The sequence below is a fragment of the Anas platyrhynchos genome, chromosome Z (genome assembly GCF_047663525.1).
Source record: "Anas platyrhynchos isolate ZD024472 breed Pekin duck chromosome Z, IASCAAS_PekinDuck_T2T, whole genome shotgun sequence".
Taxonomy (NCBI): Eukaryota; Metazoa; Chordata; class Aves; order Anseriformes; family Anatidae; genus Anas; species Anas platyrhynchos.
Genome location: NC_092621.1, coordinates 81,208,564 through 81,226,878, shown reverse-complemented (window position 1 = coordinate 81,226,878; position 18,315 = coordinate 81,208,564). Strand labels below are relative to the sequence as shown.

The window sequence follows — 18,315 nt, the reverse complement described above, 5'->3', positions numbered from 1 at the left end:
ATTGAATGACTGGAAAAATTTCAAGTCTCTTCGGAATTTCTGAAAAACTATGTTAATATTAACTCAGTATGTGATGCACTTGCTTTGGAATACATACTCTTAAGAATATCCTGTATGTTTTTCCTGCTTTGTTTTAAGTATTGTGATAATTGTGGGTTGTTTGTTTATATTCACCTCCAAGGAAAGGTTGTTTTCTTTGCCTTATTTTTGACCAGTTTTGCCTTGCATATTAAAGTGAATATTCTCTACAGAAAAAAAAAAGTGCTAAGTTTGTCAATGTTGATGTTGATATTTGTACAGTTAATGAGCATGAATTAAGAGACGTTTTCACAGACCGAAAGAATTATGCTAGTATATGAGTACTTTTCAAAAGATGTCCTGTTATGTAGCATTTTATTTCAAGAAAAGGGATTCTGTGTCTGTGCTGTTACAAAATACATGTATGTGTCTCTGCAGGATTCTCAAATTTCTCGGAAAGTGCTATGCAGTTTCTTGAAAAGCAGGGTTTGGAATCACAGTAAGTTCTTGGAAATACATTGGTCTGCATTTATAACTGAACCACTTGGATTTTCTTAGCAAGCATTTGTCTTGCATGCTTTGCTCTGGTACATGCTTACAATCCCTCTAAAAATGTGAAGAGGTGAAAACTATTAGTGAAAACTATCTCTTAGTAATCATAAGTATCTTGTTACTTTTTTGTTTTCTCTTTTTAATTTGGAAATGGTTTCTACCCTGATACTTTGCAAGGAAAAAAAATAAAACTGCAAACATTTTTCAGTTTTTCAATTTTTCACTCTTAGACAGTTCTTCCAGTTTTGCAAAGATTGGTTAAAACAGAAGATAAACACCTTTTTGCTCTGGTATGCAAGAGAGTAAGTGTGCAAAAGCTTCAGATGGAGCTTTCAGTAAAACTGGTGTTAGGAGTCAAGTTTGTCTTTCAGTCACATTTTCAAGTTATAATAGTGTTTTCGTCTTATACCAATATATCTGCTTGCTATAGCATATCCAAGTTTTGTTTCGACTGTCACAGAAAGGTGCCGTTGCTTGTGATGTTGCTTCTATATACAATTGCTGTTGTGGGCAGCTTTTGTGTGTTGTAAAATGAACTTCTGCTACAACACAGTCCTTGCACAACAGCTCTAACATGCATTTATGGGGTATGTCACTACTGTGGGAGCTCAGCTTTGAATTTCTTGCTCGGAAGTTCTCAAGTACCATGCCAGAATTATGGGGTTTCTTTACTTTTGAAGAACAGAAGTTTCAAATTTTTCCTACTTTGAAAAGGTAGCATTTCTAGATACAAGTGATCTAATGAAAAACTCTTAACTGAATCCTGTGTATTTCATAACCTTTCTTCACTCTGGTTTTCCTAAGCTATTGCAAATTTTCTAACTTCTGTATTAATTTTCCTGTTAGTGTTCATTTATTTTTAAACTTTTTGCAGTGCTTCGGCTGCTTACAGCAGTGATTGAGTTCACGGTGGTGTCTCTTGGTAGTTTAAGTAATGTAGGCAAACTACCAATCTAAAACTCATGTGGATAACTAGAATTGGTTTTGTTTCTCTTTAATCCATTTATAAGTCACTTGTTTTTTGTGTATAATCTAGTGTTTATTAATTCCATAATCCATTTCATCCTGGGTACTTTTTTCTGTAATTGGTACTTAATGCATGATTCATTAAAACAAACAGTCACTTGGAAGAGACACGTTAATTGGACACGTATTTTTTTATAAATTTGTGGAAAACTGCGGCAATAATTTTGACAGAGCTTTTCAATGGATAAAAGCAGAATGCAGGTAGTATATCATAAAAATATTCATTTTGGTTTTGATCATTTAAACCTGTAATATGTATGTTCCTCTCTTAGAAAAATAACCACTGAATTCATTCCAGTAGCTTACACAGTTTTATATTTTAATTAACAACAAATTACTCTTTTTTTCTTGTTTTGCTCTGCTAACAGATTTAACATCTTGTAGGAAGTGCCTTAGGTTTGCTATTCACTTTAGTAATTAAACAGGTGACTTGCTTGTTTTTGATTTTAGTTCTTGAATGGTTGTAGTGATTCTAGAGTAAAACTGTAGAATACTTTTTGGTTAAATATTAGGTACTGTTGAGTTGAAAGTAATCTCTGATACCCCGCCCATCAACTTCCTCCCCAAGAAAATGCTTATTTCCTTTCTTTTCTTTTAGGGGTCCTGTGTCTAAACTAACCTTCAAATTGTTCCTGGCTGTTCTGTGTTCACTTATTGGTGCTTTTTTGACATTCCCTGGCTTGCGACTGGCTCAAATGCATCTGGATGCTCTGAATTTAGCAACAGAAAAAATAACACAGTAAGAGAAAATATATGCACATAGGTATATGCTACTCAGTCTTAAATCTTTAATGTCTGAAAATAAACATTCCACACTATTCCAACAAGAAGGTAGGGACTAGGATTTCTGCTGCTGCCTGCTTTTTGTATCTCCAGCAGACTTGCCACCTGCCTCTTTCTGGTCAACCTGTGCTCTGCCAGTCTTAACTTCTTCGCCTCGTAACTAGAGTCCCAGTTACAGGATGATTCCTTTCCTTTCCTCCTGTGAGAGCTCCACCAGGAATGTTTGTTTACTGATGCCTTTCCCCCATCATGTCTGTTTGGAAGTTCAGATAAATGCCTGGAAAACGGGATGCAGCTCTAGACTTTTTCATTCCTACCCCTCCCCAACTAGAATGGCATCATGCTTCTGGAAATAAATTTATGGAAGACAAGAAAGATCTGAGGCAAAAAAGACACGCAAACCCCAAAAAACTGAAAGAAAAAATAGCTGTTTAGAGAGAATCTAAATCTCAATGAAAATTCTGTTAATAAAATTTGAAATCACAGTAGCATACAGAAAGTTGTTGAATTTTTATAACTTTAAATGAAAGTAAGTTAAAATTTGTTTTTTCATTATTTCTGTGCTTCTTACATTATGATGGCCTGGATATTTAGTAAGGGTCAGACTTTAATACCATTTTAAAGGAATATTTTAATTTTCAACGGCTCTGGAGTTTGGTAGTAAAATGTTTTCTCAGAATTAACTATCTCTCTTCAGCATTCTCTAGTTGAGTGCAAGCTCCAAATGCCTTTCACGGATCTTGACATTTGATATTTGATAGATGGCATGGGTTATTGCGATTATTTAGTCTGGCCACTGCTAAGAGAATGATTATATTTTCTGAAATGAAAATTATTTATGCATAAACTTAGGTTGTTATTTTTTTTCCCAAAAAGTGCCCAGCTTAAAAAATTAATCTGTTTAAAGTGGGTCCTTCTCTCTTGGTGCATTGTTAACTAAGTACCCTTTGGTAGATTTAAGCTTACTGTAGTTTGAATACGTCCAGTTAAAACTGCAGGCTGTTGGCTTCTGTTTTAGCTGCTGTTAAATTTCTGTCTATGTGTAGGCTGTGACCAAGTCAGCTCTTAATCTACTCTTTTTTGGCTAAATAAACTGCTCAGTTTTTCATTTTTATATGTATAAATATTTTAAAATTTTCTGTGCCTTTTCTGTGACTATGCTATAATTTTCCAAAGTCTTCCTTGATCTGTGGACATGAGATTCTAGGCAGAAATATGAAATATCTGAAACAAGACGTCTTATCATTAATCAACAACTAAACGGTTAATTAATAATCACTAGTATGGGGTTGTGAAAAATAAATCTTGTCTAACAAGACAGAATTATATTCAACTGATCGTTGAAGATAACATTGTGCAGCACCAAGCAAATTATTTTCAAAAGTCTAGCAATACTTTGTCTGTTCAAGTGGAACAATATAAAACAAACAAACCACTCCACTGAATGGATTAAAACTTGGTTAGACATCAGTGTGATTAGGTAATGCAATTAGAAACAAAGAAGCATCCCTGAGAGGTACCTTCGAATGGGCCTGAAGAGATCAGTATTTGTCCTTAGCAATGTGTTTTTAACAGTGGGTAGGTTGTTATTGACTGTTTGCAGTTGTTTGGCAGTGACTAAAGGGGAACAGTAAATGAGGATGACATGTCATTGATACAGAGCTCTCTAATTTGGGTGCAGGAAAACAATGCCTTTTTCTGCAGTTAAATATAAGCTCATACTTTTGCCAAAGAAAACACGGGACAAGGTGTAATTACAGAATGGGAAACTTAGAGAAAACATTTACTCCCACCCCCAAAAAATGTAAATGGTGAACTGCTACTTCAACAGCGTAGTCAAAATGATTAATGTGATTCTTCTGTATATACAGAAGGAGTAAATGTTGGGGAAGAACGGAAGAAAAATAGTCTGATGTCACTTTTAATTTTAGTAGTTTGATTTTAGTTTAGCAGAAATATGCTTCCCTGTATATATTTTGGAGTTGTCCTAATCAATTTGTACCATTTTTCTACATGTTCACTCATTTTCTAGAGCCTACTTTGAGAGTCCTTCAGCCTTTCTCCCTCAGATAAACAGATCAGGGTTCATGCCACTGTTTGGCACGTTCCAATCCATTAACCCAGTAGGATGCCTTAGGTAACTAGAAGCTCAGGTGAAATCCTTTCACAAGTTACTGAAATGCTTTGGACTCCTCTTAGGTGCTGTCGAGTTCCCTAGCAACACTGGATAACTCTCAGTGCTTATTTTTTCATCTGAAACTAATGGTTTAAATGGTGAGGTGACATCTTCTGAAACACAAACATTTTAATGGGTTTAGGAAATTTGATTGCTTGAAATCAATAGTATTGTGTTTTCAGAATAATTTTGGATTATCTCATATTTTCTATAGTATAGAACTGTCCTTGGAGATGGCTATGCAGACAAGCCAATTCTGTTAGCGAGAAAGTGTTGCATTAACAAATTTACCAGATTTACAATACTGTAAACAGTTTCATAACTGTTTTTGTTTTATTTGAATAATGCAAACTTAGTATAATGGGGTTCAGACTGTTTCTAGGGGAGGAATTAAGAAAGGTGGTTAATTTCAAGAAAAACTCCAGAAAATCTCTACTTTTCACCTTTTAAATTCTATTGTCTCTTTTGTACTCAGAGAACTCCTTTTACATTAACAGTGTAGTTTCATGCAGAGCTGTTAAATGGAGTAGCTTTTTTTTTTTTTTTTTTTTAGGAGTATCTTTAATTGAATGTAAATACCAAGTTTCATTTAGTCAAGGTTCCTAAGAAAATTCTTCATTAAGCTGGGTATTCTGACCTCTGAGAACTTTTCCCCTGGTCTGCATAGATAATGGAAATTAATATGAGTGCCTTTTTAATAAAGCAAAAAAAATAATCTTAATATAGCAGCATATTTTCATAATTATCCATCTGAGATGTTGGCTGTCTAGATTAAAACTAATAGCTACTGCAGTTTGGCATTATGCTATTGTATAGACATTTTCAACAACTGTCTTTTACTATAGTGTGATATAATAAAATGCATGTAGTTCTTCTGGTTAGACTGTTAGGATATCTGAAATTTATTCCAGAGAGAACTTTTAAAATCACAGTCAGTGTGATTTCACAGTATGTAATATTACTGTTTTTTGAAAAATGTCATACTTCTAAATATAGGGAAGTAATTTTATTAGTTATCTTTTCCATCTATATTAAAGTTTGGATTAATCCTTTTGAATCTATCACCAGTTTCAACAGTATGGTAATTGTTTTCATTTAATAACATCCCCCCTTTTTTTCTTATTTCAGAACATTGCTACATATAAACTTCTTGGCGCCTCTAGTTATGGTTCTTCTGTGGGTGAAACCAATTACTAAGGACTACATTATGAACCCGCCTTTGGGCAAAGAGAGCATACCTTTGTAAGATTCCCTTTAAAAATTCTTTCTGGGATTTTAAGGACAAAGCCATAAGTCTAAGTAATGCCCTGTGAAAGTTTTAGCAAGGTGAAAGACTGAAAATTGAATAGCATCCTTCATTAAAGGTATTGTGGAAGTTACTGCTGAGCTCTAAAAGGCTTCTGTTGTATTAGAAGAAAATGAGTCACAGTGTTGAATGCTAAGGTGGTGGTTCTGAAAGAGCTGCTATCTTCTCACATCTCTTTGGCAGAGTAAGGCGATGTTCTTCATAGGGCTGAAATATACCACCTAGGTCTGTGCTCTGACAAGGTGTCTAAGGCATCTGAAGTACACATTTGCTGTATAGAGCTGTGCATCTCAAAGACTGCAGTTACATGAAAGAGTTTGCTTTTAGTGTCCTGTCTTCATATTCAAATTCAAGTATTTAAGAGCTGTTACTGTTTACAAACGGATACTAATTTGGATTTAATGCAGTAAAAGGGCTACTAAGAAGTAACATTAAAGAGATTAGCAGGGGTGGAAGTGAATATTACTTGCACATGATCTATGTAACTGTGGACATGTGCATTAAGTATTTTTGACAATGTGCTTGAAGCTGTCTTTACAGAAGATACAAACAAATAACTCTGCAGCAGTAGGTGACCTCCGGAAAACAGCATTGCCCTTTTTTTAATCTACAGAATGTCAGAAGATACATTTGACACCATGAGGTTGTGGATTATAATCCTGTTGTGTGCTCTGCGGTTGGCTATGATGCGCAGTCATTTGCAGGCCTATCTGAATCTAGCCCAGAAAAGCGTGGATCAGATGAAAAAAGAAGCTGGCAGAATAAGTACAGTTGATTTACAAAAAATGGTAAGTGTAGTGGGACTACGGTTACATATTTGGAGAGATTGCTCTGTTCAGATTCTGTTTTTCCCTGTTTGTTGTGTCTTCCTTGGAATTTTCATTCATATTTAGCTCTGGTGCCTGGACTATATTTCCTATCAGAAAAGCATTGTTACTGAGAAATTCTGTAAACCAAAATATAGAGAGATGTATAAGCTATTTTATGCAAACACATTGTCTTAAGCTATTCATCCATTGTTGGAAGATACCTCTTAATGAAGTGTTCTTCACAATACTGTGGCAAGCATTTTGCTTCTTAATGTATTACTGTTCAGAATAAGAATAAACTGGGGAGTGTGTGCACAGAGTGTGTGGCGATTTGTTGCTACAATATAAAGGGAGGAAGACCGGGACAGTCTGGTTTAGATAGAAGGGCAAAATACCGTTACCTAGATCAAACTGTGCTTTTTAAATTGCAGCAAAATTTAAGATAGGCTAGTTATATTTCAGGATTAAATAAGACACATTTAGTTCTGTAAGGCCACCCTGAAATGAGCTAGCCTAGCTACAAAACCGCCCATCTTGATACTGTTGCAAGTAATAGGAAAGATTGGATTTTTTAAAGAAAAATAATAAAATAAACCATCAATGAATTAAGAAGGTAGAATTTGTAAGGTGTTGCATGCTGCCTGCAAAGTCAACTTTAGATTTCTAGTGTTGCATGATAGTGCTGCTTGATGATCTTGCTGATTTGGGGTTTTATTCCAGGAGGACTATGTCATAAGACAAAGACTCTTCTTTTAGGGTTGTCACTGTTACCTATAATCCTGTTGTCCTTCTCTCTGCTAAATATCCTACAGTCATAAGAAGATGGTGCTGTACTGTCTTCAGATTTTTAGTTGCAGTGACCAGTATTTGGCTTCAGAGGAAAGCTTAGGAAATAGAGGTAGCAACAATTGGTTATGACAGAACCGTATGACAGAAGGCTGTTGTGAATGCACAGCTTTAGTTTTGGGAGCTTTAGTCCTATCCGTAAAACAATAATGTCTTCCGTACATGGTGTTTCCTAAGTCTGTTTATACAATACATCTGTGTCTTCTTTTTATGAGAAGACATTGCTACTAAATTAAGTTCTGTCTTGTTTTATTAGCCAAGTTTGCTTTCTCTTCTCCTGTAATTCTTGTCAGTAAAGTCTTTTCTATATGTCTTCCAGCACTGATCATTACTTTTTTATCATATTCCGTCAGATATCTTACAATATTTCTCATGATTCTTCTGTCAGTGTTTTGCTACATTTTCTTCTCATGTTAGTTTTTTGATGCTTGCTCATCTCAGAGCCCTTATGAGGTTTTGATGTATTTCCAAAAACGTCAGATCTACCTTCATCTTTTTTTGCCACCCTGTATTCTATTCTTCTCTAAAATCCAGTTAGCTTTATCTCATTGATTGCTTGCTATTGATTTTATGACTTTTTCCCTTCTTTATTTGATCTAGTCTTTTAGGTCAATAGCTTATATAAAATATGCAATGCAACAGTCTAAAGAAATAAGGACCAGGGTGCAGGAATATTCTCAGTGGGTTTCAAAGAGCCGTAATGTATATCTGAAAGAACTTCCATTTAAATGGTTTGTAATTGATCATCTACTAATGACAAGTCCTCTTGTCATTGTTTTTAAAACTAGAAGAACTTGCTTTTGAAAAGGAACTGCAATGATTACCAAATTTTCATTTACTTTTGATGAAGTCTTGGACTGTGACTACTACTTCATTCATATAGCAGGATTTAGTCTGCAAAACACTGGGGACTTGAAAAATTAATCATATATTTAGTTTTGATTGTTGTGTATTGAAATGGGAGTCTTTGAACAGTAATATGCAGTGCTCATAGGCAAAATTGTTTCTGCTAGTTTTAACAGAACATATGCTTTTAATTATTTCCTTTCAGCGTGCCCTCTCAGGATTTGATGTGTACTGAAATAGCAGTTCATCAGCTAGGGGTTTGTTAGGTCTTTTGACATCACGTACTGAAATAAGCTAGAAAACTTTTATGACAGCATTTATGCGTAAGCATTGTTCTTTAATAAATTGCTTGTTTTTCCTGAATGTGTTCATAAAGGGTTGGTCTGATCACCCAGAACTCACCAATAATTTTTATGTTCCCAGGTGGCTCGGGTATTCTATTACCTTTGTGTAATTGCACTGCAGTATGTTGCACCATTGGTGATGCTCCTTCACACAACTCTGCTTCTGAAAACACTAGGTAGGCAAAATGTGATGAACAAACACGTGTTCTGTCCTCTACAGGGCTTTTGTATTTTCAGTTTACTGCGGAGAGTTAGATTGTTTGGGTACTTGTAATCCAGAAATAGGTTGTGGTTTTCAGCCATTTAAAATTTTCTGGTATGTGGCTGTCAAGCTGTCCTCTGCTCTTCCAGCTTTTGACATCTGTCAATGACACGGTAATTTGTTTATTTCTGAAAAAAATGTGTAATACAACAAATTAAGCTGTTTATTTCCATTGAAATATTCACCTTTTTCAAACTATTTTGAATGAGCTATATAAAGCACTGTTGACTTAATTTTATGAATATCTGTTAAAGTTTTTTTTTCCATTTCTACAATCATCAGCAGTTTTTTTGAAAAGAAAATGTAAGATATAGAGTTAATTTTATTTCTGGAATACCTGATGTCACTGTGTTTCTTATGAGGGATGTCTTTCCCAGCTTGCTGTGCAATCGTGGCAATCTGGCAATCTTTTTGCAAAATTTCAGCAGAAATGGTCTTTATTAGGCTGCAGTTCATCCCATCTTGAAGCAGACATCTACATATGGTACGATTAATCATACCCAGCACTGATAGGGGTCCCAAAGCAACTGTTTCAGATGCAGATGTTAGGATGTGAAAATGTAGGATGAATTCTACCCCAATAGCTTACTAGTTTGGAAGTAATAACTTACTAGATCAGGAAGTCATGTGGATGAATACAGTTAGTATTTACTTAGTTACAATTTTGTTTGTGTAGAAACATATTTAAGATGATGTATAGAGAGATACAGTTAGAGCAGAACTTAAATGTAATTTTACAAAAATCTGTTACTCGTTACTTTTTAACAGGTAATTATTCTTGGGGCATCTACCCGGAACTGAATTCCGACACTCCAGTAGAAAACAATCTTCCCAATTCAGTTTATTCTGAATCTCCACCCACCGATGGAAAGATGAAAGTAACTGTAGTACAAATAACAATGGCTTTGGGAAGCCTAAAGAATATTTTCACTCCTCTCCTGTTCCGGGGACTCCTGTCTTTCCTTACCTGGTGGGTTGCTGCTTGTCTCTTTTCTACAAGCCTTTTTGGGCTTTTCTATCACCAGTACCTGACTGTGGCATGAACAGATCAACTGATAAGTACAACGTCAAATTCTAGATACAAACCCAGGTACCCAAGAGGAGATGAAGATAAAAGAAGAAAGCTATATATGAAGAGAAAACATATCAGATTTTTTTTAAAAACTCTTCCTCTGTGTTCTCAGGGTGAATATTCTTAAAATGTTTAAAATTACAACTGGGTTTGTTATTTTTGTTACCGAGATGGTAGGTAACTAATTCAATTACAGTAACGAGACCGACATTATTGTGTGGCAGGTGTTGGTGGCATGTTGAAAAGATACAACCTCTGAGTATCTTGGTTTCCATTGAGAAGATGTCACCCTCAACACTTTGTGTTTTAAGAATCAGCTGTCAGTGACTGAACTGTGGAAGTAGGCACTGGTTATGCTGATGATGGCTGCCTATTCAGTAAAATCTTGAAACTGAGCCATACAATGGAATATGAAAGGGGATTTTAAAACATTCTGTTGGATAGCTGTTGATCACTTTTCTCCATGAAAAATGAAATAATCCAACAGGACAACAGAGATACTGTATATTACAGTAAGAAAAGTTGTATAAAATTTAAATTTAACATAAGATAAATGTGTGGACCTGGCAGGTATTGCTGCCTAAATATTATGCAGAAATGCTTGCACAGTGAGAGGGGAATTATTAAAAATAAAAAAATAAAAAATAAACAATATATATATATAAATATATATATAATACAGTCCCTGCAGTCATTTTGAAGTAATGGCCATCTGTATTGGTGCTAATATTGATCCACAGATTCCATTTGGATCTTTTAAATTTCTTCTTTTTAGGTAATAGATAAATTCCATTGAATTCACAAAATAATAGATGTAGATTAGTGACACCATTTAAACATTTCAAAACACTTTAATCCTGCTGACTAAGAGTGTATGTATCTGTAATGTACATATAAATATATATTATATATCAAATATATAATATATATGAAGTTACAAAATACGGAATCTTTATTTTAAATTGTTGAATGTATATTACAAGGCCATGGGAGAGGTATACATGTGTATTATCTAGTTAATTCAAGATCCCATTTGAAATGAAAATTAAATTCGTTGAAAGTTCAGTTGAAAGGGCTATTTGATTTTGGTGCCTCTACAAAGGTACTTAGCTATACTAAAGAACTTAAGCTATTTTGCAAGAAGAGATCAACTTCATCTGTTAACGTTGAAATACCAGCTCTGTCAGATTGTCTCCTTTAGCCAGTGTAATCTGTGTTAACTTGGCCGTATAGTAACAAGTGATATCTCTCAGAAATAATATTTTTCTGTGTAATAAACAGTTATTGTGAGGAGGAGCAAAGCATTAACTTTAAAAGTTTTGCTTCAGTGAAGGGTTAGACCCTACATATCAAAACTGTTGTGAAACAATGAATTACAATGTTTTAGATGTTTTGTGTAATTGGAGAAAAAAAATGGGGATTCATATGTAGTAGCTTTTTTAAAATGTTAATATTACACTGCAGAGTTCAGTGCTTTATTTTTTTTAACTAATACTGGCTACTTTTCTGTTACTGTTCTTTTTCTCTTGAATTTGTGCTTTGGCATATAAGCATTTATAAATGGAAAAGCTTAAATATTTAATATGTTGCAAACCTGCCATATGGGAAAGCGAAATGTCCATGAATGCAGAAAATTCAGAATTTAAGCTGGTGATAAATTGTCTTGCTATGTTGAATGCCTTTTAAGTTATTTATTAGTTTATTAAATTGCATTTACTGCTACTAGGAGAAGATTTATGTACACCAGCTAGTACCTACTGCATGCATTTGGGATGTCTTGAAACACCTTGCATGATTCAAACGGTTTCATTGCAGTGTAGTATTTCAGTGCTATTGGTGCTGCAAGCTTTGTTTTTTCACACCGACCTTTCATAATTAACAGGGACAAAGACTCAACTGTGTGAATTAGCATAAAAAACATTTGACTTCATAGATTCAGGTCTTGATACGCTCCTAGGAAATGTCATTCAGATGAATAGAATAACGAATCATAGCACTGGGGAAAGTATTGTACCTGTTAGTTCAAGATATACCATTAATATGAAAATTAGTAAGGTCAGCTTTTTAATTTATAGGTAGGCATCCAATATTGATGTTTTATTCCAGAGAATACTAAAACAATACAGTGCAGTTTGATTCTGATTGTGAACTTGGTCCAAAAAGCTCACACGTGTGGATGAGATGTATCCTATTGCTGCAATCTGAATGACAGGAATGAACTTCCAGTACTGGAGGAGACTTAAAAATAATGTTAGATAACAGTTTCCTTTGGCATAGCTACATATTTTCAAAGCTTGTAGTTCGTAAAAATGAACTGTAAGTATATCAGCAGAGCTTTTGTTGAGGAAGCACACTGTCTTACTCTTCAGATGTTGCACAGATCACATGGAAAATATGCACCTGGATGTTGCTAGCATTAGAATCAGCACTTCTGTCCCTTGTTCCACATTTTGTTGTTCTACAGAACAGGACAACCTTCTGGTCAGCAATTTAATCTGAATGGGAGGTGGTCTTTGGTTTCATTTAATCATTGTGTAGGTCTAGGAGGTTTACTAAAACTAACATACAGCAATAAACATCTTTGAAACGAACGTGACAGTGAAGCTAGAGGGAGCATATTGCCATAGTTGTGAGCAGTGCATTTTGCAGCTACTTGATATATTCAAAAAATGACTTTTAAAGTAAAACAGCAGCCTTGATAGTCCTCACTTCCATGAATATTATTTGAACCTCCAAGAAGTATCTTGTTCAGGAAGCTCTTTTAAATCAGCAGCTGGCAAATGGTTCCCCCAGTCCCTACACCCCCTCCCTGGAGAGCTTTATCAGCAGCTTGGGGTAAAAAAAAGCAGCTTACAGAAATGGAAAAGCAGGTAAAACCTGTCAGAGAGGTTAGTAATTTTTATTCAGGATTCTTAAATACTTGCTTTTTCCTCACTGTCTACTACATTTCTGACAGATTTTAGAAGGAAAGATTCTTTGCACAAAGAGTAAACATTTTGTTGTTTTTTTTTTTTCTTTCTTCCTTTTTCCTGAATTCAGAACTCCCTTTATCACTCCATTACCGTGACTTGTTGGCCTGACACTTCTTTCCATCGGTCCACAGCTTTTTCTTACATTACCTACACAGAAATGACCTAGCTAGATTAGTTAATGTTGTTTGTATTTTGATTTTTTTATTCTTTTGGTTTGAAGTTTATTTATCATTGCAGGATAAGTCCCTTTAAATAGTTTAAATAACTCTGAAGTCCAGCTGCTATCAGTTGGTTAAACACTGTACTTCTGTGATGGAAATCCCGTTAGACAAAGTTAGGATAGTGCTAAATCCAGGTCTTCCAGCAAGATTCAGGGAAACCCAAGCGTAACTCTACTCTATTCCAAGTGTAACTTGCTCTATTTCTAAGATTAGAGAATTGATTAGGAAAGAGATAGGACTGTAACAAGCCTGTTCTTCCACTTTGCAGGTGATGTTCTCAGGCAGCACTTGTCCTCCTTTGATACCTTCTCAAGCTTTGGGATTTTCCAGGTGTTGAAGGATGCAAACTCTTTTTTTTTATTCTCTTGGAAGAGAATCAACAGCTGTAGTAATAATGGAGAAACAGATATTATCAACACGAGAAATCCTGTGGCAATTGCTCTTTCCCTTCTGTTAGTTGCAAATACTGGAAGACAAGTGAATAGAGATGTATCCTTACCTGGACTGTAAAGTCAAACTCACCAACAAACAAAAGTGCCATCAAGATACATCAGCACAACAATTAGGTAGCATAATTTCAATGTGCAGAATGGGTAGTAAGTACGGAGGTTTCAAGTAACTTCAATAATTACAAGTTTGTTTACTGTGTTGTGGCTAACTACAGCTAAATGGCAACAGAGGTCTTGGATTTAGTGCATAGAAAATTTAAAGTATCTTAACACCTATAGAAATCTTACAGAAGGCCCTACAAGGTTAAATGCCCTGTACGTTTTTATTCTTAAAAAAAAAAACAACAACAACAACAAAAACAACTATTCTTTTGAGCACTAGCTTGTTTTTCATGAGAGATTTTGAATGTTTTTGAAAAGTTATACTTTCAGTTTTGCCATGTGACACAATTTGTGTGTGTTAGCCACAAAAAAATCATCCCACAGATAATTTTGTCCCTACAAAGTAACTAGAATGTTCTGGCTGTGACTGAAGAACTAAGTGCACAGTAAAAATGGGAAATCATGAAGCGAAGTAAGGCCAGAGGAAATAGGATTTCTCTTGGAGAAATCTTTCATTTATGGCTAAGCGAAGTCTTAACAGCGGAGGGCAAAAGCAGGTAACTTGGATTTTAAGTGAAATACTAAAGGTAAATGTTTACCGTTATGAGTAAACAAGACTTTTTTCCAGTACCTGCAGCCCAAGTCCTAAATCCCAAATGATAATTTAAGAACAATATTTTGACCTCACTATTAGTTGCTCCAAAGAGCATCTAGACAACAAGTATTGAAACCAAATACCTGATCTAGTTGAACAAGCTGATGCAGAGTAATCAGTCTGTGCTGCAGAGTGATTTCTTGAAAGCTCTGCCATGCTTTGTGTCTTTGGCAGTGCACGTACTAAAATCAACGGTGTATCTAATTGAGAATGTAATCATTCTCAATACCAGACAGAAGAGTTTTCACTCTGGAAGAGATAGTGAGACCAGCATGTTATTTAAAGGTTGCTGTTATTGAAGTCTGTATATGCTGAACTTTTTCAGGTTTCTCTCTGTGGATTGCCTACAAAGTTATGCTGTGCTGCACACTGTTTTGCATGCCACTCTATATGTGTTTTTATTACTTCGGTTTCAGTGGCATTTTTAATGGAAATTATTTTTAATCCTGTTACTATGGAACATCTTCTCATTTGTCATTAATACCATTGCCTGCAACTAGAAGTCAAATACTTCTATACTCAATTTTTTTAAAAAACTCGTTGTCCAGGCTGGAGTGCTAACACATACGCGGTTTTATATTGATTTGTGGAATCCACCTGTAAATACCAAACTTTTCACGTTATCACAACATCAATCCAGAATAAGGGAGGAAGTCCAGGTTTGCAGTATTTCAATATATTATCCTTGTGACTCTGATATTAAAACAAACAAACAAAAAACAACTAGGTTTTACAAGTAGCTTTTTAGAAACTCCTTAGTAGTAGGCCATTTTTATTTATTTTATTATGCTGATAAGCTTTTTTTTTTTTAAACCTGGCTTAAAATATCTTCTGCTGAAGTCAGCCTTTGTTCTCTTTTCCTTTGCTCACTTTATTCACAAATCAAATTCTGCTTCCCATGTCTATTTTAATGTTCAAGAATGCATATTTAAAGTATTTTTGATAAAAAGCTAGGACAACAAAAAACACTCCAAAAATTTTACTTCATAAAATACGGTTCACCCCCATGTCATGACATGTTAACAGACGCTTTTAGTTTTCCCTGTCTTCAGTCATTCCTGTGTCCTGTTGTTAACACTCTACATGTTCTTAGTATGTAAGGTTTTCTAGGAAGAATACATGGAGCAATATTTTGTAATAGTGATCTTAGGAAACTTTGTCTGATGTTTCAGTCATTCCATTTATGTGAGCAAATATTAATGTAAACATGCTGTCAAATAATCTAAGCCTAAAAAATCTCATAGATAAACTTGTTACAGATTGCACAAGGAACATCCTCCAAGTTGTAAATACTTTAATGTCTCTCTTGCTGGGACCAGACATAAATTCAGTGCTGTTGCTTTGTTAAGAGTCTTTAAGAGAAAAGCACATAATACTGCCTACACTACAACAAACCTCAAAGCAGAGGACTCCCCATCCTTCATTTCAGTATTTGCCAAATGGACAAGGCTCTGGTATTATTCATGTATGTTTTAGCTTCCTACTTCTGCTAAATTACTGATACAAGGTGATTTTTATAGTTAGAGCTTTGTAAGTGTTATGATTGGCATGCTTCACACTGAAGGTGGTGTTAGATGACAGTTGCATTACATAGACCTCCTGACCAGTGTTGCATCACCTGCGTCAAAAATTATTGCATTTGCTGTGTGCATTAGGGGTTCGTTGGGACTTACGGACAGGAGAGTGCAGCACAAGTTGGAAAAGCTGAAGAGTATTTGAGGTTTTGTTGGCTTTTTTCTTCCTTTCCTTTTCTTTTTTCCTTTTTTTTTTTTTTGTTTAAAGTCAGTGTGGATAATACCTAGGTGCAATTATTACAAATAATAAACAGTGTACAGAAATATTGCATTCTTTTTGTGCACCATAGACTGAAGTGCCTAAACATGGGTGGTCTGTAAAAGGCATGCTTAAAATTTGTTGCATCTACTTTTCTGGTTCTTTTGCTAAATAATAGAAGGTCAGCTTTTGGAAAGAAAATGCAAGGACTGTTAGTCCTAAAAAGGGGATATACTATAAAACTATTTCCATAAAGCTTTTGTTATGTAGAATGTCTATGTGTTTGTAAACGTTATTAAACACTGGAGGCAAATAAGATTTTGTAGAAATCTTTTCCATTTGCATTACTTCAGTGATATTCTAACAGCTTTGCCTACTACCTGATGGGTAATGTAACACCCCACTGCCACGTATGCATTATTTTCTTCCTTTTTTATGATTGAAGGAAGGGACGTGTGCGCAACTTTGAAACAGTATAACAAAGTTTTTTTAGTGACACCCTTGATATTACTTATGCCCAAATTCTGCAGCAAACTTTGGCCAGGTAAGTAGTTCTGCCTGAGTTCAGAAAGACTCCACTGAGGTTCGCCACATCCTCATGGATCTGGGGTGCAGGGAGTACAAGAGAAGCTGCATTGTAACGTGGCTGTCCGGGACCGAGCAAAGAAAATGCACAAGTTACGTGTACCAATTTCATAGAGTGCTTTTGGGGTACAGAATAGTAAAGTCATCCTTACCTGTAAGCTACTTCCCTGCCTCTGAGCATGGTGAGCACTCAAGGTGAGACAAGTCATATTCAGTGGGTGGAGGGGGGGAAGTTGAAGGAACAGTAGGTGCCTGCCCCGAGTTAATCATGCACTCTAAATGTGAAGTGCTTGTAAACTGAAATGGTGTTACTGGTTTAAATCTACCAAAGGAAGCCTTCCTCCAAGGAAGCCTTATGAAACCATTTTGAGCTTTTAGCTCTAAAAAGTGGCTTTAGCAACCTATACTGTATGTAGTACACTGTTTGGGAACGCTTCCTCCAGTAAGTGTGCTAAACGCTTCCTTACACTGTGTGTAAGAAATAGTTGCTTATTATTTGACTGTGGAGCATTTACAAAGCTGTCTTTATAAAGTCTTGTTTGGTAAGTCGTAGTATGTATGTGGCAGCATTTTATTAATGTCAAAATAGTAAGAATTGGTTTGTCATCTAAAAACCTAAATCCTTTAACGTCAATATATGCTGCTAAGTGAAAAAAAGATTATACTTTCTTATTCCCCTAGTCATTCTGATGAAATGCTACATATTTTTTTTTAGTAATGCACACATTCATAAATTTGTATTTATGAGGTACTAGTGGTAATACCACAGCAAATCTAAGAGGAACTGTGATACCTGCTGTATATCAACTGCCCCATCAACTTGCTTGCATTTGTAAAGCATTGATCCATATGAGACATTTATTGTCTACTACAGTGATGCTGATATAGTATTTTAGTATCCCTACATGTACTCTGCATGTCTTGCATTTGTGGACTGTAGAAGGATAAATTGTTTTACAGTACTTACTCTAGATTTAAAAACCAAATCCATTATTTTATATAGTGTTTCCCACATCCAAACTAGGACAATTTCTAAAGCCAAAGATCAATAAATGTTTATTGTCTTACCAGTGTGTTTTTTTCCTATTTTGATTAATACATCCCATTTGTTATGAACTTGAACAATATCGCCAGGTTTGATGAGAAACACGGTAACCAAACTTTATCCACTCAGTGTTTGTACTACCCTATGTTATTTTTTAAGAAATACTTGTGTTGATTGTTTGCCCCTCCTTGCTGGGGTGCAGCAGAATAATCACTTTTTTTCCAGTATAAATGCAGACTGGGAGTAAATTGCTATTCATATGATTAAGACAAAGAACCACTTACAAATTTTCTAAAACTATTATGGTCTTTTCTATTTGTGCCATCCTAACAGCGCTAAGAAGCAATAGGCCTAAAAAAAAGTGTTTAGTAACCTTTTTTTAAATGATTTTTGGAATATTTATCTTGGTTATGCATGGCTTTTCTTTCTGGGCATGTACATTGCTACACACTAGATGGATGAAGCAAAAACTG

The 18,315-nt window shown here is 35.1% G+C and overlaps 1 protein-coding gene across 2 annotated transcripts in view; it reads left to right on the top strand.

Moving 5' to 3' along the window:
• Window positions 1-17,864, top strand: part of TMEM161B (transmembrane protein 161B) — a 43,380-nt gene extending 25,516 nt beyond the window's left edge. The window contains exons 7-12 of one of the 2 annotated variants that reach the window (XM_027446251.3): window positions 457-517; window positions 2,195-2,335; window positions 5,684-5,797; window positions 6,475-6,649; window positions 8,786-8,882; window positions 9,737-17,864. In XM_027446251.3, coding sequence (XP_027302052.1) covers window positions 457-517; window positions 2,195-2,335; window positions 5,684-5,797; window positions 6,475-6,649; window positions 8,786-8,882; window positions 9,737-10,011 — 863 coding nt within the window. In that variant the 3' untranslated portion in view covers window positions 10,012-17,864. The remainder of the gene's footprint in view (window positions 1-456; window positions 518-2,194; window positions 2,336-5,683; window positions 5,798-6,474; window positions 6,650-8,785; window positions 8,883-9,736) is intronic. The other variant, XM_027446252.3, reaches the window with a different exon arrangement.
• The last annotated feature ends 451 nt before the right edge of the window (window positions 17,865-18,315 follow it).